This window comes from Cannabis sativa, chromosome 3 (assembly GCF_029168945.1).
Source record: "Cannabis sativa cultivar Pink pepper isolate KNU-18-1 chromosome 3, ASM2916894v1, whole genome shotgun sequence".
NCBI classification, from domain to species: Eukaryota; Viridiplantae; Streptophyta; class Magnoliopsida; order Rosales; family Cannabaceae; genus Cannabis; species Cannabis sativa.
In genome coordinates this window covers 4,502,364-4,529,979 of record NC_083603.1, presented here as the reverse complement: position 1 = coordinate 4,529,979, position 27,616 = coordinate 4,502,364, and the positions used below count along the sequence as shown (strand labels likewise).

General features: G+C 28.9%; 2 protein-coding genes and 1 long non-coding RNA gene across 4 annotated transcripts; 1 reads left to right on the top strand and 2 right to left on the bottom strand.

Moving 5' to 3' along the window:
- Positions 1 to 143: 143 nt before the first annotated feature.
- LOC133035579 (uncharacterized) lies at positions 144 to 1,443 on the bottom strand. The gene is made up of 2 exons (XR_009686717.1): positions 1,153 to 1,443; positions 144 to 1,068 (listed from the first exon to the last, which is right to left on the bottom strand). It is a non-coding gene; the product is annotated as an uncharacterized LOC133035579 (long non-coding RNA).
- Positions 1,444 to 17,062: 15,619 nt separating this feature from the next.
- On the top strand, positions 17,063 to 19,762 carry LOC133035577 (mitochondrial import inner membrane translocase subunit TIM22-1-like). Of its 2 annotated transcripts, none has more exons than XR_009686715.1 (3): positions 17,063 to 17,383; positions 17,860 to 19,053; positions 19,492 to 19,762. XR_009686715.1 is itself a non-coding variant. In XM_061111500.1 (3 exons), exons 1-2 carry the CDS (start codon positions 17,218 to 17,220, stop codon positions 18,036 to 18,038), a joined length of 345 nt encoding a protein of 114 aa, XP_060967483.1. In that variant the 5' UTR covers positions 17,063 to 17,217; the 3' UTR covers positions 18,039 to 18,072; positions 19,492 to 19,762. The 2 variants fall into 2 exon arrangements, 1 of the variants encoding a protein (XP_060967483.1); XM_061111500.1 differs by having other exon boundaries at positions 17,860 to 18,072.
- On the bottom strand, positions 18,055 to 27,616 carry LOC133035551 (aspartyl protease family protein At5g10770-like). Its single transcript, XM_061111396.1, has 2 exons — positions 27,340 to 27,616; positions 18,055 to 19,057 (listed from the first exon to the last, which is right to left on the bottom strand). Exons 1-2 carry the CDS (start codon positions 27,614 to 27,616, stop codon positions 18,225 to 18,227), a joined length of 1,110 nt encoding a protein of 369 aa, XP_060967379.1. The 3' UTR covers positions 18,055 to 18,224.

Below are 27,616 nucleotides of genomic sequence, written 5' to 3'. Positions count from 1 at the left end.
AATCCAATAAAAAAAATAAACACGAAGATGAAGAGGGAGACAGAGGTTCGGGGCCTCTGGGTTTTTCGATGCTTGAGTGCTATGGAGGTCCGACCAGTCTTGGGCCTCTGGGTTTCGTCTGGGTTTTTGGATAGATGAAGAGGTTCGGTGGTGGAGGAAAGGATGTTCGGTAGTGGTGGTTGGGTGGTCTTGGTGCCTGGGTCTGGTTGGTCTCGGTGGTGCGAGGAAGAAGAAGATAGAGTGAGGAAGAGAAAGAGACAGAGAGAGAGAAGGAAAATGAAAGGGAGGGTAGTTTGGGTAAAAATTGAAAATAATAGCATTTGATTGTATAAATTAATTAGGAGTCTAAATTTTGTTAGAGGGTGTTTTTTTAAGCATTAAAAATGAAATTTCCCATTAGTAATTGCACTAAAAATTAACATTGTTCAATAATTAATATTTAAAAAATAGAATAGTTTATCAATTAGTAATTACACAGTATAATCAGTATAATTACTAAGTAATTATTTTAAATATATAAAACTCCACTAAACAAAATTATTGATAACAATAACATACATTCTTAAATTGATTTATGATTATACTAAGTATTAAAATAACAATAAAACATACTCTAAATTAAAGATAGTAAGGAAAAAAAAACTAAATTATATAAAGAAATTGTTCGAATTATTCTCCTATTTTATACATTTAAGTAATTTCGAGGTCTAACATTAACATTATTATTGTTGTTATCTTCACTACTTAAGTAGGGTATTTTAACTCCATTCTTCTCCAATTCGATTCGAATCATTATAGCTGAAACCCATAACACAATCCATGCAATTATTACGAGCATAGAATAATATTTTACATCAGTTATCTCTACTCCAATCCTCCACAATGCTTCACATATTATTGTTAATAGAAATACTGAACAACAATAATACATGGTGAAATACCGAAAAAATCTTAACCAATAATTATCCAGACGAGTATTGGAATTGTTCCTTTCTCCAATAAATACTTTGGTGATGAAATTCCTCAACTTATCGAAATTGGATCTTTGGAATAAATCAAACATAATTCCTAAATTAGAGATAAAACAAATAATTAGAATATGTGAAAAAAGAATGGTATAAAATAAAGATTAAAATAAAATTTTTATTTTACCTGTTAGTGTATTCAACTTATTGAAAAAACCTCTAACTAAAATCTTCATATCTAATCTCTGAAAAAAAAAGAAAAATAAAAATTGATGGAAAATTTGAATCAATTGTTTTTATTCCAAAGTGAAGTGAGTTGTAATGTGAGTAATGAAATCGAAGATTAGCTGGGCATTTATATAACCCTACTTTAATCCTAATCCTACTAAGATTTATAGATATATATTATCTTTAATTTATTATCGTTATTCTAATTTGAGTCTAATTAGAAAATAGATTATAAATTAATTGCAAATCCGTAAGTGCATGTTTGGCATCATAACTAAAAAACTGTTTTTTGTTTTTAAAAACAGAAAATTGTTTTTAAAAACAATTTGGCTTGTTTGGCCTTGCTTTTTAAAAACAGTTTTCAGGAAACAAAGTTACAAAAAACAAGAATTTTGAAAACAACAAAATGTTGTTTTCTGTTTTAAAAACCAATTCACTTTTGGTCCATATTGTTTTTAAAAATCACTAACCAAACGTGACTTGTGTTTTAAAAACTTTAAAAACTATTTTTTGTTCTCATTTCTAAAAATAATTTTTTAAAACAAAAAACAGAAAACAATACCAAACATGCTCTAAGTATGTGTTTATACGATTTCAGAATTTTTCACTTTATCTTTTTTTTTTTTTTTTAAAAAAAAATGATAATTAAATATATATTTATACGTTATATTTATTAAATCTATATTTAAATTTTATATGCCTTTAATCCTAATCCTACTAAGATATACATATATATTATCTTTAATTTATTATCATTATTCTAATTTCAGTCTAATTAGAATATAGATTATAAATTAATTTCAGTTTACGATTTCACAATTTTTCACTGCCTTATCTTTTATGTTTTTTTTTTAAAAAAAAAAATTAAATAAAATAAAAATAATCAAACATATATTTATATGTTATATCTATAAAATATATATTTAAATTTTATGAAATTTGCGGGTAAATATTTAAAATTTAATTCTTAAGTAATTTATTTTTATATTTTATTTTAAACTATCATTTAATAATTTTAATATTAATTTTAAATCATAAAAAATTAAAAAAAAAATAATAAATATTTTTTCTTTTACTCTCTCTATCTTTTGGGTATTCCTTTTTGAGATAATTGTTTTGTGAATTTTTTTGGTTGATCATGCTTTAATTAAATAAAATAAAAACACTTGTTGATAACTATCCCATAAATGATGATGACCTAACTAAATCATATATAAAATAAAATTATTTGCAGAAGATTATTTCGACCTTGTAAAAGATTTTGTGAAACAAAAATTTGTTGGGACAATAAATTAAATAATTTGTAGGTTCTTTTTCTCAAATCTAAAATGTTGTTCATTATTTCTTTTGTTGAATCTGATGACATTGATAAAGTGAAAAAGAGGATTGTTGAGATTCATCGGAATAATGAAGGGATACAAAATTAGTGTTTTTTTTTTTTTTTTGTATTATTTTTAATTTTTTTAAATAAAAAACATTTACTTTTTATTTTTAATCTTTAGATGATTGTTTAAAATAAAAAGAATAAATAAATCCAGTTGGATCAACCACAACGTTCCACGTGCGTACTGACCTGACACTTAACAGTTAGACACTTATGGAAGTTATAGGACCCTAACCGAAGGTATTTTTATCGCTAAAAAAATGAGAGATATTTAACTGCAACTCAGAGTTAAACTTAAGTATTCGTACCGTAAATTACTCTTAAATTTTTATATGCATTTTATTATGTCTATCTTTGAATAAATAAAGTTTTTTGGATCGAAATCTACATTTATGATCTATCTTATTGTGATTCATCACTTGTAAAAAAAAGAAAAAGAAAGAAATTTGCGGCAAAAAATCTTAAAAATATCACTTTGATATAGATTAGTTTTCAATCTTCAAAAATAACAGTAATAGTACTAGTTACTTTTCTTTTGTAAATACGTTAGTATTTAATTTAACAGTTCTATTAAGTGCTAACAAGAATATCACGTGTCAAAGGTTTATTAGTCCACATCGTGATCTTCGGCCCTTGTCTGTTGTAGCCACATCGTCGAAGCCTCACCCTCCCACTCTTTTCATAAGATCATTCCATGCATTCTAATCAACCCATGAATGGTTTGTTAATTTACAGAGTTGCTTAAGGTGGGAGTGGTGTAAAGTAATGGAATGGAGTCAAAGAGAAAAATAGGAGTTGGTTACTTCACTCATCGATGATCAGCAAAGGTGTTAGGGCTTTAATTTAATGGGTTCGAAAGAAGGAGATGAAATTAGAAAGACAATTGTGGAAATTAGTGTTGCAGTTAAACGATCTATCTTTGAAGGAGGAGATTGTCGTTTGGAGATGATGAGATGATGCAAAACTATAAAATCAACTACAAATTAATCCTTGTAATTGAGTTAGAATATAAAATAGTGTAATTACATATTTTATACTTAATAAGAATGTTTTTTTTTAAAAAAAATAAATAATAAAAATAAAAATATGGGAATAACAATTTAGGCTTATGTTTGATAGGAAGGAGGAAGAGTAGGATAGATGAAGAGTATAGAAAGAATGACGAGTAAGAGGGATGGAGATGATGTTTGTTCTCCTTCATGCTGTTTGGTATCAAGTATATGTAGAAGAATGAAGAGTAAAATAAATATTAAAATGGTTGTTTTATTATTTTTAATTCAATTATATATTTTTTTTTTCAATTGTAGAAAATATATTTTATATAATTTTTGTCTTTTTCTTGAATTTTCTCATATTAGAAGGGATTAAAAATTGTGTATTTAGAGGGAGACTCTCTCCTTCCATCTCTCCTCTTCCTCTTGTCGAACAAAAGAATTCTTCAATACCTTTATCCCTCCCCCTCCTTCCTTTTCTCTCCTTTACCAAACATAATGTTAGGTAACCAATTACCTTCTGCTTACCTCTTTAAATTATGTAATTAAAGATTTATTTATTTATTTTAGTAATTTTTATTATTTAATTTTAATTTTTAATTAAAATTATAATGTGAACTAATAAATTTTTGACATGTGGCATTCTTGTCAGCACTTAACAGAGTTGTTAAATTGGGTTCTGACAGACATAGGAGACTATTATTACCACTATTTCTGGATGTTGGAGACTAATCTGCATCAAAGTGATATTTTTAGGGATTTTTACCGTAAATCCCTCCTAAAAAAAGAATTTATTAGTTTTATTAGTTGATATTTAATTTCTTTTCCCATTCTATTTTCAACAAATTAAGTTTCCTTTCTAGTTCCTACTAGGGATGTACGTCGGTCGGTTTAGTCGGGTTATAGCATATTTTTATCAACCTAATATAAACATCGGGTTGCAAATATTTAATCGTAACCCGCGCAATCAAAAATTAGAGAAAGTTCAACCCGCCCAATGAATTCATCAATTTGGTCGGGTTAACCCGTCCAAACCGTTCTTCACTTTTTTTTATATAATTATCATTGTTAGTTTCTACTATTCAAATAATTAGATTTTTAAAAAAATAAAAATATATTATTTATATTTCAAGTTAAAAAATACTATAGTTTAAATTAATTTTAAGAACCTTAATATAAGATAAATATAATTGAGTAAACATAAAATAATTGAATAAAATAATTAGAAAAAGTAATAAAATATGGTAGAGATTTTAAACTTTAACTTCAATATCCAAATACAATAAAAATTATTAACTATAAAGTCTAAGTTTTAAGTTAAATACTAAAATGTCTAAACTTTAAATACAAAATAGTTTAACTAATAAATGAAATTTATGTGATATAATATATACACTTCTATAAAAAAAAAATATATTAATCGGTTTAATTTGGTTTATTCGGGTTAATTGGGCGGTTTAGAATAATTTGTAAACCACCCAATATATTTATTGGGCGGTTTAGATTCCATTGTATTATTTCAGGTTGTATTTTTTATCGGTTTATTCGGTTTGGTTTGGGCGGTTTATTCAAGTTGAGTGGTTTGTAAATTTTGTTGAACACCCCTAATTCCTACCATTTGTTCCAAGACACAAGAACTAGTAAAATTTAGTTACACCAAATCAAGTCCAAATTTGTTAATTGTAGTTATTATTATATGAGTTAGGACACAAGTAGATAACTTGGTATATGATATTGAAACTAGTTAGTGTGTGAGAATAAGTAAAATAAAGTATATAATTATTATTTTATTATTTTAAAAAATAATGGCTTAAGGATGACATAAAATTCCTCTCTATCTAAAATAGAAACTCTTTCTATAAGAAAGCTTTCTAGTCCCACATTGTTTAGATTCAAAGAAACTATTTTTCTTCTCTTTTATATATTTAACACTCACTTATATAAGAGTTTATAAAATAATATAAACCAAATTAAAATAATTACCAAATAAATTCAAAGCTAAATGAAATTATTACGAGCATCAAATAATACTTTACTCTCCTTTCTCCTCCAATAAACACTTATGAAATTGTGTAATATATGGCATTATTCTCCTCCAATAAACACTTATGAAATTGTGTAATATATGGCATTAGGCTCCAGGTAAAAATTCCGAAATGAAAGAAGTACTTGTGTTGTGTGCTTAATTTGGTTTAAGATAGAGTCAAATTGTTTAGTTCTATTTGTTGGTTGCAGCCTCCTATTGGCGCTGAGCGTGCAACCGAGATAGGCAGCTTGGAAGGCAGAGACCTTAAAGAATCTGGAACAAGTTGGGGCACAAACAGCCTCGATGTATCGCTGGCCGGGCTAGGTTGGTTGTCTTTGGGTCTCAAAGGTGAAGCAACCTTGAAACTGTGGACATTCGATGGCATCGAAATAACTCAAAGAGAGCCGTTAGTTCTTGACCGAGCACGGTTCCTTGAAAGACCTGGTTTTTGGCTTCCTAAGGCTATTTCCGAGGCGATCGGTTATCAATCTAAGCTTGAAGCTCAACAGAAAAAACTTCAAGAGGAAATGCTGTCCAACACTTGAAACCATCACTTTATAATATAAAGTTTTCTTCATACACAGTGAAAGACACTTCCCAAGATCAACTTCATACCAATTTTAGGTGTTTCAACAGTTATTTAATTTCATAATATTTGATTGTAAATTTTGACTATTTTAGTATTTAAAAATTGATTAATTTGTGGTAATTGCATATAAATTCATATTATCTTTTTTCTCCTAATTAGTAAGGGAAATTTCATTTTTAATGCTTAAAAAAATACCTTTTAACAAAATTTAGACTCATAATTAATTTATACAATTTAATGCTATTGTTTTCAATTTTTACCTAAAAGGCCCCCCTTTCATTTTCCTTCTCTCTTTGTCTCTTTCTCTTCCTCACTCTCTTTCCCTCAAACTCAGGCAGACCACCAACCACCACCACTGAACCTCTTCTCCTCCACCACCGAACCTCCTCATCTACCCAAAACTTAATCCAACAACCCCCAAATCTCACCTACCCAAATCTTTTTCTCTTCCTCCTCCTCGACTTCTCTCAACCACCATCGCCATTCACCACCGCCCACTTAACCCTCCCCTAATCAGAAGCTCATTGAATTCGTATTTGTTTGAGACATTAGATGGTGGTGGAGGGTATGATTTTCTGGCCAAAATGGAATTATCGATAGGTTATCGATACTTTGTCGATAGTTTATCGATGGTTTTGTCTGCGCACTGCTTTTTTTGTGTGCAAACAGAAATCATCGATAACCCATCGATAACCTATCGACAACTTATCGATAAATGTCATCGATATACTATCGATAACCTATCGATAAATCTCAAACCTATCGATAACCTATCGATAAATGTAATAAAAAAAATCCAATAAAAAAAATAAACACGAAGATGAAGAGGGAGACAGAGGTTCGGGGCCTCTGGGTTTTTCGATGCTTGAGTGCTATGGAGGTCCGACCAGTCTTGGGCCTCTGGGTTTCGTCTGGGTTTTTGGATAGATGAAGAGGTTCGGTGGTGGAGGAAAGGATGTTCGGTAGTGGTGGTTGGGTGGTCTTGGTGCCTGGGTCTGGTTGGTCTCGGTGGTGCGAGGAAGAAGAAGATAGAGTGAGGAAGAGAAAGAGACAGAGAGAGAGAAGGAAAATGAAAGGGAGGGTAGTTTGGGTAAAAATTGAAAATAATAGCATTTGATTGTATAAATTAATTAGGAGTCTAAATTTTGTTAGCGAGTGTTTTTTTAAGCATTAAAAATGAAATTTCCCATTAGTAATTGCACTAAAAATTAACATTGTTCAATAATTAATATTTAAAAAATAGAATAGTTTATCAATTAGTAATTACACAGTATAATCAGTATAATTACTAAGTAATTATTTTAAATATATAAAACTCCACTAAACAAAATTATTGATAACAATAACATACATTCTTAAATTGATTTATGATTATACTAAGTATTAAAATAACAATAAAACATACTCTAAATTAAAGATAGTAAGGAAAAAAAAACTAAATTATATAAAGAAATTGTTCGAATTATTCTCTTATTTTATACATTTAAGTAATTTCGAGGTCTAACATTGTGACAGTCAGTAGTCCCGTGATCCGTAAGGGGAAACACCGGGTAAGCTGTACAATCCCACACCGCCTAGGGAAGGTCAAGCGGGATGATTCTGAGACTGTGTAGGTATGGGACTACACAGTTGAAGAGAGCTTAAATGGATTGATTGGTACTACCTATGTCAACAAGGTGCATCTTGTTTTTCGGTAGCCCATCACGAAAAAACTCCACAGTTAAGCGTGCTTGACCTGGGAGCAATTTCAAGATGGGTGACCTCCTGGGAAGTTTTCCCAGGAAGCGTGCGAGTGAGGACAAAGCACGCTGGAAACACTCGTGTTGGTCTGTAGGGTCAGTCATCGATCCAGGAAGCAGCCAGAGTGACGTACTCGTGTATAAGAGCCATTTATTCCGTGGGTGTAAGGGCCCAATGGAGGCTTGAAGCGGGAACGTTACAAATGGTATCAGAGCCTTGACCCAGCCGGAAGTGTGGTCGACGAGGACGTCGGACCCCGTAAGGGGGGGTGATTGTGACAGTCAGTAGTCCCGTGATCCGTAAGGGGAAACACCGGGTAAGCTGTACAATCCCACACCGCCTAGGGAAGGTCAAGCGGGATGATTCTGAGACTGTGTAGGTATGGGACTACACAGTTGAAGAGAGCTTAAATGGATTGATTGGTACTACCTATGTCAACAAGGTGCATCTTGTTTTTCGGTAGCCCATCTCGAAAGAACTTCACAGTTAAGCGTGCTTGACCTGGGAGCAATTTCAAGATGGGTGACCTCCTGGGAAGTTTTCCCAGGAAGCGTGCGAGTGAGGACAAAGCACGCTGGAAACACTCGTGTTGGTCTGTAGGGTCAGTCATCGATCCAGGAAGCAGCCAGAGTGACGTACTCGTGTATAAGAGCCATTTATTCCGTGGGTGTAAGGGCCCAATGGAGGCTTGAAGCGGGAACGTTACAAATGGTATCAGAGCCTTGACCCAGCCGGAAGTGTGGTCGACGAGGACGTCGGACCCCGTAAGGGGGGGTGATTGTGATAGTCAGTAGTCCCGTGATCCGTAAGGGGAAACACCGGGTAAGCTGTACAATCCCACACCGCCTAGGGAAGGTCAAGCGGGATGATTCTGAGACTGTGTAGGTATGGGACTACACAGTTGAAGAGAGCTTAAATGGATTGATTGGTACTACCTATGTCAACAAGGTGCATCTTGTTTTTCGGTAGCCCATCACGAAAAAACTCCACAGTTAAGCGTGCTTGACCTGGGAGCAATTTCAAGATGGGTGACCTCCTGGGAAGTTTTCCCAGGAAGCGTGCGAGTGAGGACAAAGCACGCTGGAAACACTCGTGTTGGTCTGTAGGGTCAGTCATCGATCCAGGAAGCAGCAGAGTGACGTACTCGTGTATAAGAGCCATTCATTCCGTGGGTGTAAGGGCCCAATGGAGGCTTGAAGCGGGGACGTTACAAATGGTATCAGAGCCTTGACCCAGCCGGAAGTGTGGTTGACGAGGACGTCGGACCCCGTAAGGGGGGGTGATTGTGACAGTCAGTAGTCCCGTGATCCGTAAGGGGAAACACCGGGTAAGCTGTGCAATCCCACACCGCCTGGGGAAGGTCAATTGGGATGATTCTGAGACTGTGTAGGTATGGGACTACATAGTTGAAGAGGGCTTAAATGAATTGATTGGTACTACCTATGTCAACAAGGTGCATCTTGTTTTTCGGTAGCCCATCACGAAAGAACTCCACAGTTAAGCGTGCTTGGCCTGGAGTAATTTAAGGATGGGTGACCTCCTGGGAAGTTTTCCCAGGAAGCGTGCGAGTGAGGACAAAGCACGCTGGAAACACTCGTGTTGGTCTGTAGGGCCAGTCATCAATCCAGGAAGCAGCCAGAGTGGCGTACTCGTGTATAAGAGTCATTCATTCCGTGGGTGTAAGGACCCAATGGAGGCTTGAAACGGGGACGTTACAAATGGTATCAGAGCCTTGACCCAGCCGGAAGTGTGGTCGACGAGGACGTCGGACCCCGTAAGGGGGGGTGATTGTGACAGTCAGTAGTCCCGTGATCCGTAAGGGGAAACACCGGGTAAGCTGTACAATCCCACACCGCCTAGGGAAGGTCAAGCGGGATGATTCTGAGACTGTGTAGGTATGGGACTACACAGTTGAAGAGAGCTTAAATGGATTGATTTGTACTACCTATGTCAACAAGGTGCATCTTGTTTTTCGGTAGCCCATCACGAAAAAACTCCACAGTTAAGCGTGCTTGACCTGGGAGCAATTTCAAGATGGGTGACCTCCTGGGAAGTTTTCCCAGGAAGCGTGCGAGTGAGGACAAAGCACGCTGGAAACACTCGTGTTGGTCTGTAGGGTCAGTCATCGATCCAGGAAGCAGCCAGAGTGACGTACTCGTGTATAAGAGCCATTTATTCCGTGGGTGTAAGGGCCCAATGGAGGCTTGAAGCGGGAACGTTACAAACATTAACATTATTATTGTTGTTATCTTCACTACTTAAGTAGGGTATTTTAACTCCATTCTTCTCCAATTCGATCCGAATCATTATAGCTGAAACCCATAACACAATCCATGCAATTATTACGAGCATAGAATAATATTTTACATCAGTTATCTCTACTCCAATCCTCCACAATGCTTCACATATTATTGTTAATAGAAATACTGAACAACAATAATACATGGTGAAATATCGAAAAAATCTTAACCAATAATTATCCAGACGAGTATTGGAATTGTTCCTTTCTCCAATAAATACTTTGGTGATGAAATTCCTCAACTTATCGAAATTGGATCTTTGGAATAAATCAAACATAATTCCTAAATTAGAGATAAAACAAATAATTAGAATATGTGAAAAAAAAAATGGTATAAAATAAAGATTAAAATAAAATTTTTATTTTACCTGTTAGTGTATTCAACTTATTGAAAAAACTTATAACTAAAATCTTCATATCTAATCTCTGAAAAAAAAGAAAAAAAAATAATTGATGGAAAATTTGAATCAATTGTTTTTATTCCAAAGTGAAGTGAGTTGTAATGTGAGTAATGCAATCGAAGATTAGCTGGGCATTTATATAACCCTACTTTAATCCTAATCCTACTAAGATTTATAGATATATATTATCTTTAATTTATTATCGTTATTCTAATTTGAGTCTAATTAGAAAATAGATTATAAATAAATTGCTAATCCGTAAGTATGTGTTTATACGATTTCACAATTTTTCACTTTATCTTTTTTTTTTTAAAAAAAAAATGATAATTAAATATATATTTATACGTTATATTTATTAAATATATATTTAAATTTTATATGCCTTTAATCCTAATCCTACTAAGATATACATATATATATTATCTTTAATTTATTATCATTATTCTAATTTCAGTCTAATTAGAATATAGATTATAAATTAATTTCAGTTTACGATTTCACAATTTTTCACTTTATCTTTTATGTTTTCGAAAAAAAAAAACAATTAAACATATATTTATATGTTATATCTATGAAATATATATTTAAATTTTATGAAATTTGAGGCGTAAATATCTAAAGTTTAATTTTTAAGTAATTTATTTTTATATCTTATTTTAAACTATTATTTAATATTTTAAGAATTAATTTTAAATCATAAAAAATTTAAAAAAATAATAATAAATATTTTTTTCTTTTACTCTCTATCTTTTCGTCTTCTCTTTCTTCTAGACAGATGAACTTTTTCCCACCATCTATGGTCTATGGTGACTCAAATGGAGTTGTTCGTTATTTCAGCAACAATTAAAAAAAATCAGAATAAAAGAGTAGCAAAATTGAAGCTCTAAAATTAAGTTTGATTCTCTTTTGGGTATTCTTTTTGAGATAATTGTTTTGTAAATTTTTTAATTGGTTCATCATGCTTTAATTAAATAAAATAAAAACACTTGTTGATAACTATCCCATAAATGATGATGACCAAACTAAATCATATATAAAATAAAATTATTTGCAGAAAATTATTTCAACCTTGTAAAAGATTTTGTGAAACAAAAATTTGTTGGGACAATAAATACAATTATTTGTAGGTTCTTTTTCTCAAATCTAAAATGTTGTTCATTATTTCTTCTGTTGAATCTGACGACATATATAAAGTGAAGAAGAAGATTGTTGGGAATCATCGGAATAATGAAAGGATATAGAATTAGTGTTTTTTTTATTATTATTATTATTTTTAATTTTTTTAAGTAAAAAACATTTTCTTTTTATTTTTAATCTTTAAATGATTGTTTAAAATAAAAAAAATAAATAAATTCACCTGGATCAATCACAGCGTTCAGTTAGGCACTTATGGAAGTTATAGGAGCCTATCGCTAAAAAAATGAGAAATATTTAACTGCAACTCAGAATTAAACTTAAGTATTCATACCGTAAATTACTCTTAAATTTTTATATGCATTTTATTATGTCTATTTTTGAATAAATAAGTTTTTTGGATATAAATCTACATTTATGATCTATCTTATTGTGATCCATCACTTGTAAAAAAAACGAAAGAAATTTGCGGCAAAAAATCTTAAAAATATCACTTTGATATAGATTAGTTTTCAGTCTCCAAAAATAACAATAATAGTACTAGTTACATTTCTTTTGTAAATACGTTAGTACTTAATTTAACAATTCTATTAAGTGCTTACAAGAATATCACGTGTCAAAGATTTATTAGTCCACATCGTGAACTTCGGCCCTTGTCTGTAGTAGCCATATCGTCGAAGCCTCACCCTCCCACTATGATTGAGTTAGAATATAAAATAGTGGTAATTACATATTTTATACTTAATAAGAAAGTTTTTTTAAAAAAATAAATAATAAAAATAAAAGTATGGAAATAATAATTTAGGCTATTTTTGATAGGAAGGAGAAAGAGTAGGATGGATGGAGAGTATAGAAAGAGTGGCGAGTAAGAGGGATAGAGATGATGTTTGTTCTTCTTCATGTTGTTTGGTATTAAGTATATGTAGAAGAATGAAGAGTAAAATAAATATTAAAATGACTGTTTTATTATTTTTAATTCAATTATATATTTTTTTTTCAATTGTAGAAAATATATTTTATATAATTTTTTGTCTTTTTCTTGAATTTTCTCATATTAGAAGGGATTAAAAATTGTGTGTTTAGAGGGAGACTCTCTCATTCCATCTCTCCTCTTCCTCTTATCGAACAAAAGAATTCTTCAATACCTTTATCCCTCCCCCTCCTTCCTTTTCTCCCCTTTACCAAACATAATGTTAGGTAACCAATTACCTTCCGCTTACCTCTTTAAATTATGTAATTAAAGCTTTATTTATTTATTTTAGTAATTTTTATTATTTAATTTTAATTTTTAATTAAAATTATAATTATAATGTGGACTAATAAATTTTTGACATGTGGCATTCTTGTCAGCACTTAACAGAGTTGTTAAATTGGGTTCCGACAGACATAAGAGACTATTATTTTTATTACCACTATTTTTGGATGTTGGAGACTAATCTGCATCAAAGTGACATTTTTAGGGATTTTTACCGTAAATCCCTCCTAAAAAAAGAATTTATCAGTTTTATTAGTTGATATTTAATTTCTTTTCCCACTCTATTTTTCAACAGATTAAGTTTCCTTTCTAGTTCCTACCATTTGTTCCAAGACACAAGAACAAGTAAAATTTAGTTACACCAAATCAAGTCCAATTTTGTTAATTGTAGTTATTATTATATGAGTTAGGACACAAGTAGATAACTTGGTATATGATGTTGAAACTAGTTAATGTGTGAGAATAAGTAAAATAAAGTATATAATTATTATTTTATTATTTTAAAAAATAATGGCTTGGATGACATAAAATTCCTTCTCTATCTAAAATAGAAACTCTTTCTATAAGAAAGCTTTCTAGTCCCACATTGTTTTAGATTCAAAGAAACTATTTTTCTTCTCTTTTATATATTTAACACTCACTTATGTAAGAGTTTATAAAATAATATAAGCCAAATCAAAATAATTACCAAATAAATTCGAAGCTAAATGAGATTATTACGAGCATCAAATAATACTTCACTCTCCTTTCTCCTCCAATAAACACTCTGGTTATAAAATTGTGCAAATTATCAAAAATTGGATCTTCAAGAAAAATCAAACACAATTTCTAAATTATACATAAAATAGATAATTAGAAAATGTGGTTAAAAAAAAGAATTGTATAAAATAAAGATCAAGGTAAGGTTTTATTTCACATGTTAATGTATCCAACCTATTGAAAAAACTTCTAATTGAAATCTCCATAACCGATCTCTTAAAATAAAAAAATTAATGGCAAAATAAATAGAATTCAATAGCTGTTAAGAGTAATTTATTATTAACCCTAGATAATTAAAAAAATATTGTAGCTTTGTAAATATTTATATATATAATATATAGTTAGAGGTTTCCATGGTTACCTTCAAAATGTAAATACATTTTTCTACAATGAGTTGTAATAGGTGATTATTAAAAAAAAATTCTATTTATAAAATTAAATTAATAATTAATTATGCAATATTTAAAATAAATTATTATTTTTTATTCAACATATTAAATAAAATTTTCTTAGCAATTAATATTTATTTTTAGGTCCCTTGATATTTATATTTTTTTAGTTTTTTTTCCTTTTCTTTTTGTCTATGTGTCTACATAATATAAAATATTAAAATTAGTGAATTTCAATTACAGAACCTCAAACTATCGGCAATGGTTGTGGGACTTAAATTAAAGGAAAATGTTAATACAATTGTAACAAAGTGAATATTCAGTCTTTTTTGTTCAAAATTCATATTATTGAATAGAACTTTTTTTTTTTTTCAAATTATTAATAACTTTTAATGTTATTTTTTTCACTAGTGTTTTAAAGTTTCTAAAGGGAATAATTTCTTTGTGATGCTATTTCATTATGAATGAAATTTAAATTAATGGAGATATTTGGAATGGACTATGGAGTGATAGTCAAGCCATATTTGTCTTTGCTGTAAATCAAATTAAATGGTACAATACGGGCTGGTATAGTTTTTGAAAAAATTAAAAGCTCCTTGGCACATTGGCAGATTTATTTGGCACTTAACAGCTAAAAATTAACGGAAGGAGTGTTGATCAAAACGATTATGGAGATTAAGAAGTTTAGCCATAATATTTCTAATATAATGGTTAAACCATACTAAATTTAAAAATCTAAGAGTTTGATCACAAATTACTCGTTTTATATATTAGGCTAAATACTAATTTGATACATTGGGTAGTAATATAACATTATACATCGCTCCTATTTACAATAAAATACTAAAATTAAATTAAATGTTTAATAATCTAAATTATTATAAAAGAATTGTCACTAATCTATTTTCTTTTTATTTTTTCACTTAACCAAAAAAAACGATTTAGTTATTTAAGAAATCTCCGAAAACACATAATATATATTACAATCAAACAGGTGAATTCATAAAAAAAAAAAAAAAATTACATATTAATATAATGAAAAATAAAAGTATTCTTCTTTGTTAAATTGACAAATTAATAAAGAAGAATAAATATAATCTAGACAATATCTAAATTATTGTGAGATTTATTAATATTCTTCTCAATAACCCAATTTTTAACCTTATTATAAAATTCATCAACTAACAAAAATAAACCCGAGACGAAAAATAAACTCTACTAAACAAAATTATTGATAACATACATTCTTAAATTGATTTATGATTATACTAAGTATTAAAATAACAATAAAACATACTCTAAATTAAAGATAGTTAGGAAAAAAAAAACTAAATTATATAAAGAAATTGTTCGAATTATTCTCCTATTTTATACATTTAAGTAATTTCGAGGTCTAACATTAACATTATTATTGTTGTTATCTTCACTACTTAAGTAGGGTATTTTAACTCCATTCTTCTCCAATTCGATTCGAATCATTATAGCTGAAACCCATAACACAATCCATGCAATTATTACGAGCATAGAATAATATTTTACATCAGTTATCTCTACTCCAATCCTCCACAATGCTTCACATATTATTGTTAATAAAAATACTGAACAACAATAATACATGGTGAAATACCGAAAAAATCTTAACCAATAATTATCCAGACGAGTATTGGAATTGTTCCTTTCTCCAATAAATACTTTGGTGATGAAATTCCTCAACTTATCGAAATTGGATCTTTGGAATAAATCAAACATAATTCCTAAATTAGAGATGAAACAAATAATTAGAATATGTGAAAAAAGAATGGTATAAAATAAAGATTAAAATAAAATTTTTATTTTACCTGTTAGTGTATTCAACTTATTGAAAAAACTTCTAACTAAAATCTTCATATCTAATCTCTGAACAAAAAAAGAAAAAAAAATAATTGATGGAAAATTTGAATCAATTGTTTTTATTCCAAAGTGAAGTGAGTTGTAATGTGAGTAATGAAATCGAAGATTAGCTGGGCATTTATATAACCCTACTTTAATCCTAATCCTACTAAGATTTATAGATATATATTATCTTTAATTTATTATCGTTATTCTAATTTGAGTCTAATTAGAAAATAGATTATAAATAAATTGCTAATCCGTAAGTATGTGTTTATACGATTTCAGAATTTTTCACTTTATCTTTTTTTTTAAAAAAATGATAATTAAATATATATTTATACGTTATATTTATGAAATATATATTTAAATTTTATATGCCTTTAATCCTAATCCTACTAAGATATACATATATATATATACTAGTAAAAAGTTACGTGCGATGCACGTATACTAATTTTATGTTATGTATTTTTTACTTTATTTAAAAGATATAATTAACAATTAAAGAAAAAATATTATTACTTATTAGGTGAGATTATTATTATGTATATCTAAATAATGTAATTTATAATTTTGACAATTAAAAGTAAATACATGATGTAATATATTATAGTGTTTAAGAAAACTTGATAATTTAAGTGTAATATGTTCCTAAGATAATCCAAAAATAAACTAAAAATTTATGTTCAAATACTAAAGAAAACACAACTTAAATGTGTGCGAAATAAAAAAAAAATTAAAAATCAATCTCTAAATTATTGATTATTGAAGATAACATCTATCTAAAATTGTAGATAAAAAATCTTTTTTTCACAAATTATAATGTGAAATATTTTAGTTAAAATACTTTATATCTTTATATATTAAAAGTGCCTATGTAACGGCAATTATTGGTTTAACAGAATATGCTTTACAAATAAAAGAATATTCTGTTAAATTTAATCCCAAAAATAATTAAATTTAACCCTAAAAATAATCGTCCACGTTTAAAACCCTTCACTGGCGGCCAACTCCAAAACCCTCCTTATAAAGAGAAGAGATTAGAGATCCACACACACAGTACTCATTATTACCATTCACTTTCACTGGCGGCCAACTCCAAAACCCTCCTTTTCTTTTGAATTCTGATATTATTCTTGACTTGGGTTTTCCTTTGATGCCATATTTGACTCCTTCGTATTCTAATGGCTACTTCTACTCCCGATAATGAAGTTCCCAACGCTTCTCCCATCCCCAAAGAAGTAGAGAAGCCTCCGATTGAGCCCATAAGGTTGCCCACTGTTGAGGAAATTCGCGGCCAAGACATTTGGAACAACTGTGCTGTTCGTAGTGTCTTTAGTGGAGTCATGGGTATGCCCCAAAATAAACCCTTTTTCTTCTTCTAATCTGTTTTTGTTTATTTGCTCCTTTGTTTCAGTTTTATACTTCTTTATGCTTTCATTACCTGGAAAAGTTTGGCTTGTTTGATCTCACTGTAGCCGAATCTGTATTCGGTGTTATATTGGTGTCTTAAACTATGTACAATTATTAAAAGATGTAAAAAAATTAATACCATTGTTAAACACCAGGAGTATGTTCCCTTTTCAAGTTTTGTTATGGTTTGTGGAATTAGATTTATCAACAATGCTTGCAAAACCTTGTTTTGTAACTTTAGCTTTTACAAACTCGTGACAATCAAGAATTTGATTCATGTTGGAACCTCAATTTGTTTATTTTTTTCTGCTAACATGTCAATTTTTGTGTATTATTTGATTCTGTTAATTGAAGAACATTGTACTCAGTAAGTTAGATTTACTTAATTATGTTGGATGGTGTAAATTTTGTAGGTGGCGCTCTTGGGTTGGCCATGGGTTTGTTTATAGGTTCTCTAGATAATCCTATAACTCGAGATGAGATGAGTGGTAAGCAGCAATTTGTTTATCAGGCAAAGCAGATGGGGCGCAGGAGCTGGAGTTCTGCAAAGGCATTTGCTGTTATGGGATTTGTTTTCTCTGCGTCTAGATAAGCAAACTTTACAATATAAACTTAGCAAGAGAAAAGTAATTCATTACACAAAAAAAAAAGATAATCACAATTCACAAATTGCATATACTGTGTAACCCATTTATTCTTTTTATTTTTCTCTTTCACAACAACAAAATAATATATACACAAAACCCAACCAAATTATCTAAATGAAAATGTATGATATTTAATTAAAACTACAAATCTCTTCTGCAAATCCAAGTTTAGAGCCTTTAGTATCATAAATAACCCTTTGATTCTTCTGTTGATAATTTCCAATAATACCAATTTCTTCTTCATAAGCCAAACTTGCCAAAGCCAAACAAATCTGAGAAGCATCAGTTTTAACCATATACAAAACACCAGTCACATCAATACTCAACTCAGCAGCATTTCCATCAAACTGCATTTTCAATGTTGGAAGGTTGATTTGATCATACCCACTCAGATTGAAACACGTGTCCAATATTGAAAATCCAGGTGCTGAAGGAAACCCAGAAAATTGTTTCACAAACTCTTCTTTCACAATCTTGTAAACTGATGGAGCTAGCCTTGTTATGACTGTACCAGAATCAATCAAAATCCCACCTTTACCAAAAGAATTATTAGAAGAAGAATTTGAAAGTGATAATGCCACTCCACCAACACTAATTCCAGTCATGTTGAGAAAATAGAAAGTGGGCAGTTGTGGATTTTGTACCATTTTGGTAAATAAAATTGGTGTTGAATTTTTGTAAGTAGATGAGTCAAATCCCATAACTAATGAGCCTGAAGCATTAGGCTCTGTACTTGAAGGTAAACAATAAGAGAAAACTCCTTTAAACAATGAATCAGTTTGAGAAATTAATGAGAGATCACTTCTTCCTAACCCCATTAGTCCTGAGGCTCCACCAAACAAGCCCTTGTTGTTTCTACCACACCCGAAAACAAAGCCATTTACAGGAGTTGTTCCGAGTTTGAGATGTTCACTACCAATTTCACCACTTGTGTATGATCCATCGCCATAGCTAACCAAGGTATCTTGGTTGTGCAATTTACAGTAAAAACTTACACATTGTGTATTTTTTTTTCCTTCAATACTTTGGTTTTCATCTGCCAGAGTTAGTAATTGCTTGATATGCTTTACTGATACTATTTACAGTAGCAAGTAATTAGGAGTTGTGTACTTTGAAGTTCTTTGGCATTGTTCCTTATCTTATTTTGGGAGAAAATTGGTGCCGAGCTTTCGATAGAGGAGCTTGGTAAAAGAGATGTGGAATTTTTTTTATTTGCAAATCAACAATGTGGTGAAGTTAGCTGTTTAGAGGGGCTTTGGAAAATTGCTATCGATCCTAGACCAGTATATTTGTTTTTGTAGAGTTCTGTGTTGTGATTTTGTTATTTTGTTGAATTTCTTGTAGTATTGTTGCCCTATTGATCCTTATCGTGTTTTTATTATTGGTTACTCTGTTCAGATTGAGGTTTATTGAAGTTTAGGAGGCTCCACCTCTTCTTCATCGAGTTATGGCCCGTTTTGGAAGTGTAAGAGCTCCAACACACATACATATATGTTTTTGTATAAATATATTTTTGAGTTCAAGGCTGTCTTTGGTTTTCCAGGAAAATATGTATTTTCTTAGCAACCAAACAGAGTTAATATAGCTGTAATGGACTATGATTAGGGCTTTATAATGCGTTCATGCTCTGAAAACAGTTTGATGATGAATTGTTTCTTGTTTTTCTTAATATTTTCCTTGAAATGTTAATGTAGATATTTGATTAAGTACACTAATTATGTTTTAACTAACAAGACATTAACAATAGTTGGTAATTCCGTAATTTTAATTTTATACATACATATGCTTTTCATTTTTATTGATGAAGCTATATTTTGTATATTACTACACAATATTTTACACTTTTGAATAAGCTGGTTGGAAATTGGCTATGTACTATTAGTCATGTCTAAAGGATTAATTAATATATTTCACCCGTAGATTCATATGAGTTGAATCAAAGATTGATAGATATTGCCAATTACTGCATTTAGTTTGGGTTTTACTTGTAATTTTTTTCCTTATACTAAGTACAGTTTTTGTTCTTGGCAGAAAATAGAAGGGAAAAGTCATTGGCACTTCTTACCCAGAATTTTGTAAAGAGATTTGCTGGGTTTTAAATTGTCATTGTCCAATTATAATATACGTGGTTTGATAGTAGATATAAATTTTTCAGGAAACAACTTTATGTAACAAGATATAGATTTTTCTGTTTTTCTGTTTTTGTTTAAATATGAATTTGAATTAAATATATATTTTTTGTATTAAATAAATATAATATCACCTGATATTTTAATATAATATCACCTGATATTTATTTCTACTCCTGTTAGTAATATATATAGCTCAGTAAACTATACTCTATGGTTACGTGCCGAGCATATATGTATGTCTACCCAATTATACTCTATGGTTTAATCCTATACTCTAGCATATATGTATGTCTACTATATATATAGCTCAGTAAGTCATCGACTATAGTGTCTCTTCCAACTTAAAGATTTTGAGCAAAAGGCTGTTCTTACTGCATAGGTACCCTTTCTTCTCTTCCCATCTCTTAATTTTTAGTTTTTCAATTTTCCACAGATCTTCTATTAATTAACTCATTCATATTCACATATATCTAATAATTAATCTCTTAATTAATTAAGCCATTAACTATACATATCATACGTAATCTTGAATTAATCTTCTTTTTAATAATTTTCTCAAGAAAGGTCATTACGCATTCTTATTTCATATTCACATATATCTAATAATTAATCTCTTAATTAATTAGGCCATTAACTATATATATCCTTGTGTGTCTAAACAATAACTTAATAATATTATACTCGACAAGTATATATTTTTAGAATGGAGAATTCAGTTGTACGTAGATGCAAACCGAACATAAGTTGTTTGTCCAAAAAACTTAGATGCAAACCGAACAATGACTTCAAAGTACAATCAGTTCACCATTCAAGTAGTTGAACCAATGGAAGATTAGGAAGAAGTTACCTTTTTTTTTTTTTTTTACAGTAATTTTATTTTATTTAGTGTTGAGACTTTTCTTGCTGCTGAGCTTGTTTTTCTTTCTCTTGACTTGTTATTTATGGATTTACATGGAGTAGTGTATGCAAGTATTTCATATACCCAATTTTCTAAAAGTAAATAATAAGTATTATTTTATTATGATTTATATATACCTAATTATATTTTACCAACCAATTATAATAGCACAAATATTAATTTGATAAAACAAATTATTCGTATGATCATACCTTTACATACAATCTAAATAAGAAGAAATAAAAAAAAATAACTAAACTTTACCTAAAACTAATCTTTACGTGCCTCGGCACGTAACTCCTACCTAGTATATATATATATATATATATATATATATGAAACACTTCTAAATGGGTAATACCCATTGATGGGCACTAAAAAAAAAATTAATAAGGTAACAATCTAGTAACATTTTATGGCAAATTTTTAATAATTATTTTTTTAAAAAAAAAAAATTATATGAATTTTTTATAAAATTAAAAATAATAATTATAACCAATACTTTGAAAAAAAATTATAAATTATTTTTAAAAATTAATTGAAATTACTACTTTATAATTTTATGAAATTGTGAGTTTATTAATAATTTATTATTGTAAAACTAAGAATCATTTACATGTATATTAATGTGTTTTTTTTAATAGGAGAATAAGAGCTTGATTGTAGAATCCAATTATCTTAATATTATTCATGCTCTTAAAAATAAAACGCTACAATACTTCTTAGTTCTTACTTAGGGTATCATTGTTAAAGAAATATTATTATCATCTAATGATTTTTTTGACATTACCATGCGTCATTCTCCTAGAATAACTAATGAGGTGTTGTTCATTATTTATATTATTATGATTGGAAGATGATAATCTTGTCTAGGGATCAAGTATAATTTTTTGTGCTGAAATTCTTGTGTTGGCAATTGCCATTATTCAATAATGTTTATGACACTTTTTTTCTTCGTTCATTTTTTTTGTTAAAATTTTGTTCATTAGTTTAGTTCTTATAGATTTTGGTAAGCTTAAGTATTTTTTAAAAAATAAAACAGATAAATGATTAGCATCAAATATCAGTTCAAATATTAATGAAATTTGTTTTATTTTTATTTTATTATTTTATTATATATAAATAATATTTTATTATTTTATTAAATATAAATAAAAAGTCACCATGAATTTCTCATAAACTAAGAATTCAGTTATATAGGCACACTTTATATAGAATAGATATATTATCTTTAATTTATTATCATTATTCTAATTTCAGTCTAATTAGAATATAGAGATTATAAATTAATTTCAGTTTACGATTTCACAATTTTTCACTTTATCTTTTATGTTTTTTTTTTTTTAAAAAAAAATTAAATAAAATAAAAATAATCAAACATATATTTATATGTTATATCTATAAAATATGTATTTAAATTTTATGAAATTTGCGGGTAAATATTTAAAATTTAATTCTTAAGTAATTTATTTTTATATTTTATTTTAAACTATTATTTAATAATTTAAAAATTAATTTTAAATCATAAGTTTTTTTTAAAAAAAAATAATAAATATTTTTTTTCTTTTACTCTCTCTGTCTATGGCCTATGGTGACTCGAATGGAGTTGTTTGTTATTTCAGCAACAATTAAAAAAAAATCAGAATAAATAGTAGCAAAATTGAAGCTCTAAAATTAGGTTTGATTTTCTTTTGGGTATTCCTTTTTGAGATAATTGTTTTGTGAATTTTTTTGGTTGATCATGCTTTAATTAAATAAAATAAAAACACTTGTTGATAACTATCCCATAAATGATGATGACCAAACTAAATCATATATAAAATAAAATTATTTGCAGAAGATTATTTCGACCTTGTAAAAGATTTTGTGAAACAAAAATTTGTTGGGACAATAAATTAAATAATTTGTAGGTTCTTTTTCTCAAATTTAAAATGTTGTTCATTATTTCTTCTGTTGAATCTGATGACATTGATAAATGAAGAAGAAGATTGTTGGGATTCATCGGAATAATGAAGGGATACAAAATTAGTGTTTCTTTTTTTTTTTTTTTTGTATTATTTTTAATTTTTTTAAGTAAAAAACATTTTTTTTATTTTTAATCTTTAGATGATTGTTTAAAATAAAAAGAATAAATAAATCCACCTGGATCAATCACAACGTTCCACGTGCGTAATGACTTGACACTTATGGAAGTTATAGGACCCTAACCGAAGGTATTTTTATCGCTAAGAAATGAGAGATATTTAACTGCAACTCAGAGTTAAACTTAAGTATTCATACCGTAAATTACTCTTAAATTTTTATATGCATTTTATTATGTCTATCTTCGAATAAATAAGTTTTTTGGATCGAAATCTACATTTATGATCTATCTTATTGTGATTCATCACTTGTAAAAAAAAAGAAAGAAATTTGCGGCAAAAAATCTTTAAAATATCACGATTAGTTTTCAATCTTCAAAAATAACAGTAATAGTACTAGTTACTTTTCATTTGTAAATACGTTAGTACTTAATTTACCAGTTCTATTAAGTGCTGACAAGAATATCACGTGTCAAAGGTTTATTAGTCCACATCGTGATCTTCGGCCCTTGTCTGTAGTAGCCACATCGTCGAAGCCTCACCCTCCCACTCTTTTCATAAGATCATTCCAATGCATTCTAATCAACCCATGAATGGTTTGCTAATTTACAGAGTTGCTTAAGGTGGGAGTGGTGTAAAGTAATGGAGTGGAGTCAAAGAGAAAAATAGGAGTTGGTTACTTCACTCATGCAAAGGTGTTAGGGCTTTAATTTAATGGGTTCGAAAGAAAGAGATGAAATTAGAAAGACAATTGTGGAAATTAGTGTTGCAGTTAAACGATCTATCTTTGAAAGAGGAGATTGTCGTTTGGAGATGATGAGATGATGTAAAACTATAAAATCAACTACAAATTAATCCTTGTAATTGAGTTAGAATATAAAATAGTGTAATTACATATTTTATAATTAATAAGAATTTTTTTTTAAAAAAAAATAAATAATAAAAATAAAAATATGGGAATAACAATTTAGGCTTATGTTTGATAGGAAGGAGGAAGAGTAGGATAGATGAAGAGTATAGAAAGAATGACGAGTAAGAGGGATGGAGATGATGTTTGTTCTCCTTCATGCTGTTTGGTATTAAGTATATGTAGAAGAATGAAGAGTAAAATAAATATTAAAATGGTTGTTTTATTATTTTTAATTCAATTATATATTTTTTTTTCAATTGTAGAAAATATATTTTATATAATTTTTTATCTTTTTCTTGAATTTTCTCATATTAGAAGGGATTAAAAATTGTGTGTTTAGAGGGAGACTCTCTCCTTCCATCTCTCCTCTTCCTCTTGTCGAACAAAAGAATTCTTCAATACCTTTATCCCTCCCCCTCCTTCCTTTTCTCCCCTTTACCAAACATAATGTTAGGTAACCAATTACATTTCGTTTACCTCTTTAAATTATGTAATTAAAGCTTTATTTATTTATTTTAGTAATTTTTATTATTTAATTTTAATTTTTAATTAAAATTATAATGTGGATTAATAAATTTTTGACATGTGGCATTCTTGTCAGCACTTAACAAAGTTGTTAAATTGGGTTCTGACAGACATAGGAGACTATTATTACCACTATTTCTGGATGTTGGAGACTAATCTGCATCAAAGTGATATTTTTAGGGATTTTTACCGTAAATCCCTCCTAAAAAAAGAATTTATTAGTTTTATTAGTTGATATTTAATTTCTTTTCCCATTCTATTTTTCAACAGATTAAGTTTCCTTTCTAGCTCCTACTAGGGGTGTACGTCGGTCGGTTTAGTCGGGTTATAGCATATTTTTATCAACCTAATATAAATATCAGGTTGCAAATATTTAATCGTAACCCGCGCAATCAAAAATTAGAGAAAGTTCAACCCGCCCAATGAATTCATCAATTTGGTCGGGTTAACCCGTCCAAACCGTTCTTCACTTTTTTTTTTTATAATTATCATTGTTAGTTTCTACTATTCAAATAATTAGATTTTTAAAAAAATAAAAATATATTATTCATATTTCAAGTTAAAAAATACTATAGTTTAAATTAATTTTAAGAACCTTAATATAAGATAAATATAATTGAGTAAACATAAAATAATTGAATAAAATGATTAGAAAAAGTAATAAAATATGGTAGAGATTTTAAACTTTAACTTCAATATCCAAATACAATAAAAATTATTAACTATAAAGTCTAAGTTTTAAGTTAAACACTAAAATGTCTAAACTTTGAATACAAAATAGTTTAACTAATAAATGTAATTTATGTGATATAATATATACACTTCTATAAAAAAAATATATTAATCGGTTTAATTTAGTTTATTCAGGTTAATTGGGCGGTTTAGAATAATTTGTAAACCACCCAATATATTTATTGGACGGTTTAGATTTTCATTGTATTATTTCAGGTTGTATTTTTTATCGGTTTATTCAGTTTGGTTTGGACGGTTTATTCAGGTTGAGCGGTTTGTAAATTTTGTTGAACACCCCTAGTTCCTACCATTTGTTCCAAGACACAAGAACAAGTAAAATTTAGTTACACCAAATCAAGTCCAAATTTGTTAATTGTAGTTATTATTATATGAGTTAGGACACAAGTAGATAACTTGGTATATGATGTTGAAACTAGTTAGTGTGTGAGAATAAGTAAAATAAAGTATATAATTATTATTTTATTATTTTAAAAAATAATGGCTTAAGGATGACATAAAATTCCTCTCTATCTAAAATAGAAACTCTTTCTATAAGAAAGCTTTCTAGTCCCACATTGTTTAGATTCAAAGAAACTATTTTTCTTCTCTTTTATATATTTAACACTCACTTATATAAGAGTTTATAAAATAATATAAACCAAATCAAAATAATTACCAAATAAATTCAAAGCTAAATGAAATTATTACGAGCATCAAATAATACTTTACTCTCCTTTCTCCTCCAACAAACACTTATGAAATTGTGCAATATATGGTTATGAAGTTTAGCTATAATTTTTTCAATATGGTTAAACCATACTAAATTAATAGTCTAAGAGTTTGACCACAAATTACCCGTTTTATATACTAGGCTAAATACTAATTTGATACATTGGGTAGTAATATAACATTATACATCACTCCTACATGTATAATTAAACTAAAAATGTATATTTTTAAAGATAAAACTTACAATAAAATACTAAAATTAAATTAAACGTTTAATAATCTAAATTTTTATAAAAGAATTGTCACTAATCTATTTTCTTTTTATTTTTTCACTTAACAAAAAAAAAAAAAAAGCTAATTAGTAATTTTTTCCCCCGAACTTTGACATATACCAAATCATGCTCTCTAAACTTTTTTGGCCGTTAAAAATTTCTCGTGAACAATTGAGATTGTTAGATTTGAGGACTTTTGTCTAATTTTAGTAAAAAAAAAATTCTAACATGGATGAAAGTTCAAGGGGCATGATTTAGTACATATCAAAGTTTGAGGGGCATGATTTGGTAGATATCAAAGTCTGTGGAGCATGGTTTACTACATAAACAATCACTGAAACAGTAAAATTGAATGAAATTAGACAAAAGTCCTTAAATTTAACAATCTCAATAGTTCGGGGGGAGTTTTTAACGGCCAAAAAAGTTCAGGAGGCACGATTTAGTACAGGTCAAAGTTCAAAGGGAAAAATTACTAATTAGCCAAAAAAAAAGGGGGAAATACCACATATACTATTTTTTAACTTTTTTTCAAATTTACAGTTTAGGTTTCTAAAGTAGTTGCAGCGCTAGTTGCAATAGGAGTTTCTATACGATTTTTTGTTGCAATTTAGGTTGCAGCGCTAGTTGCAATAGGGGTTTCTATGTAGAATTTCGCAAAAATGCAAAAAAAAAGTAGTTTGAAGTGTAAAAATAAAAAAGTCAAATAAAAAAAAAAAACCGATTTAGTTATTTAAGAAATCTCCAAAAACACATATAATATATTACAATCAAACACGTTAATTAATAAAAAAAAATTACATATTAATATAATGAAAAATAAAAGTATTCTTCTTTGTTAAATTGACAAATTAATAAAGAAGAATAAATATAATCTAGACAATGTCTAAATTATTATGATATTTATTAATATTTTTCTCAATAACCCAATCTTTAACCTTATTATAAAATTCAACTAACAAAAATAAACCCGAGACGAAAAATAAAGTAGCTGAGATTATGAAAAGAACAGCGAAAATCACTTGATGACTTAACTCCAATCCACCATTATTGAAAGCTTTAATCACCATTGTTACTAACAAAAATGTCAAACCCCAACACATGATTATGTACGTTAGAACAACTAGCAAGTAGTTCTCTAACCGACCCAAACGACTATTTCGCGCTTCTACCATTTTGCTCACGAATGTCATCAACTTATCGAAAAGGTCGGGATCGTTTTCTTCATCATTTGTTGAAAAATCCAT

Bases quoted from the DNA above. Each gene is read 5' to 3' on its own strand.
- LOC133035577 (XM_061111500.1), top strand. From the start codon at position 17,218: ATGGCTACTTCTACTCCCGATAATGAAGTTCCCAACGCTTCTCCCATC. The intron at 17,384-17,859 runs GTATGCCCCAAA...TAAATTTTGTAG, and splicing joins TGTCTTTAGTGGAGTCATGG to GTGGCGCTCTTGGGTTGGCC.
- LOC133035551 (XM_061111396.1), bottom strand. From the start codon at position 27,616: ATGGATTTTTCAACAAATGATGAAGAAAACGATCCCGACCTTTTCGAT. The intron at 19,058-27,339 runs GTTTATTTTTGT...TGCACAACCAAG, and splicing joins TACTTTATTTTTCGTCTCGG to ATACCTTGGTTAGCTATGGC.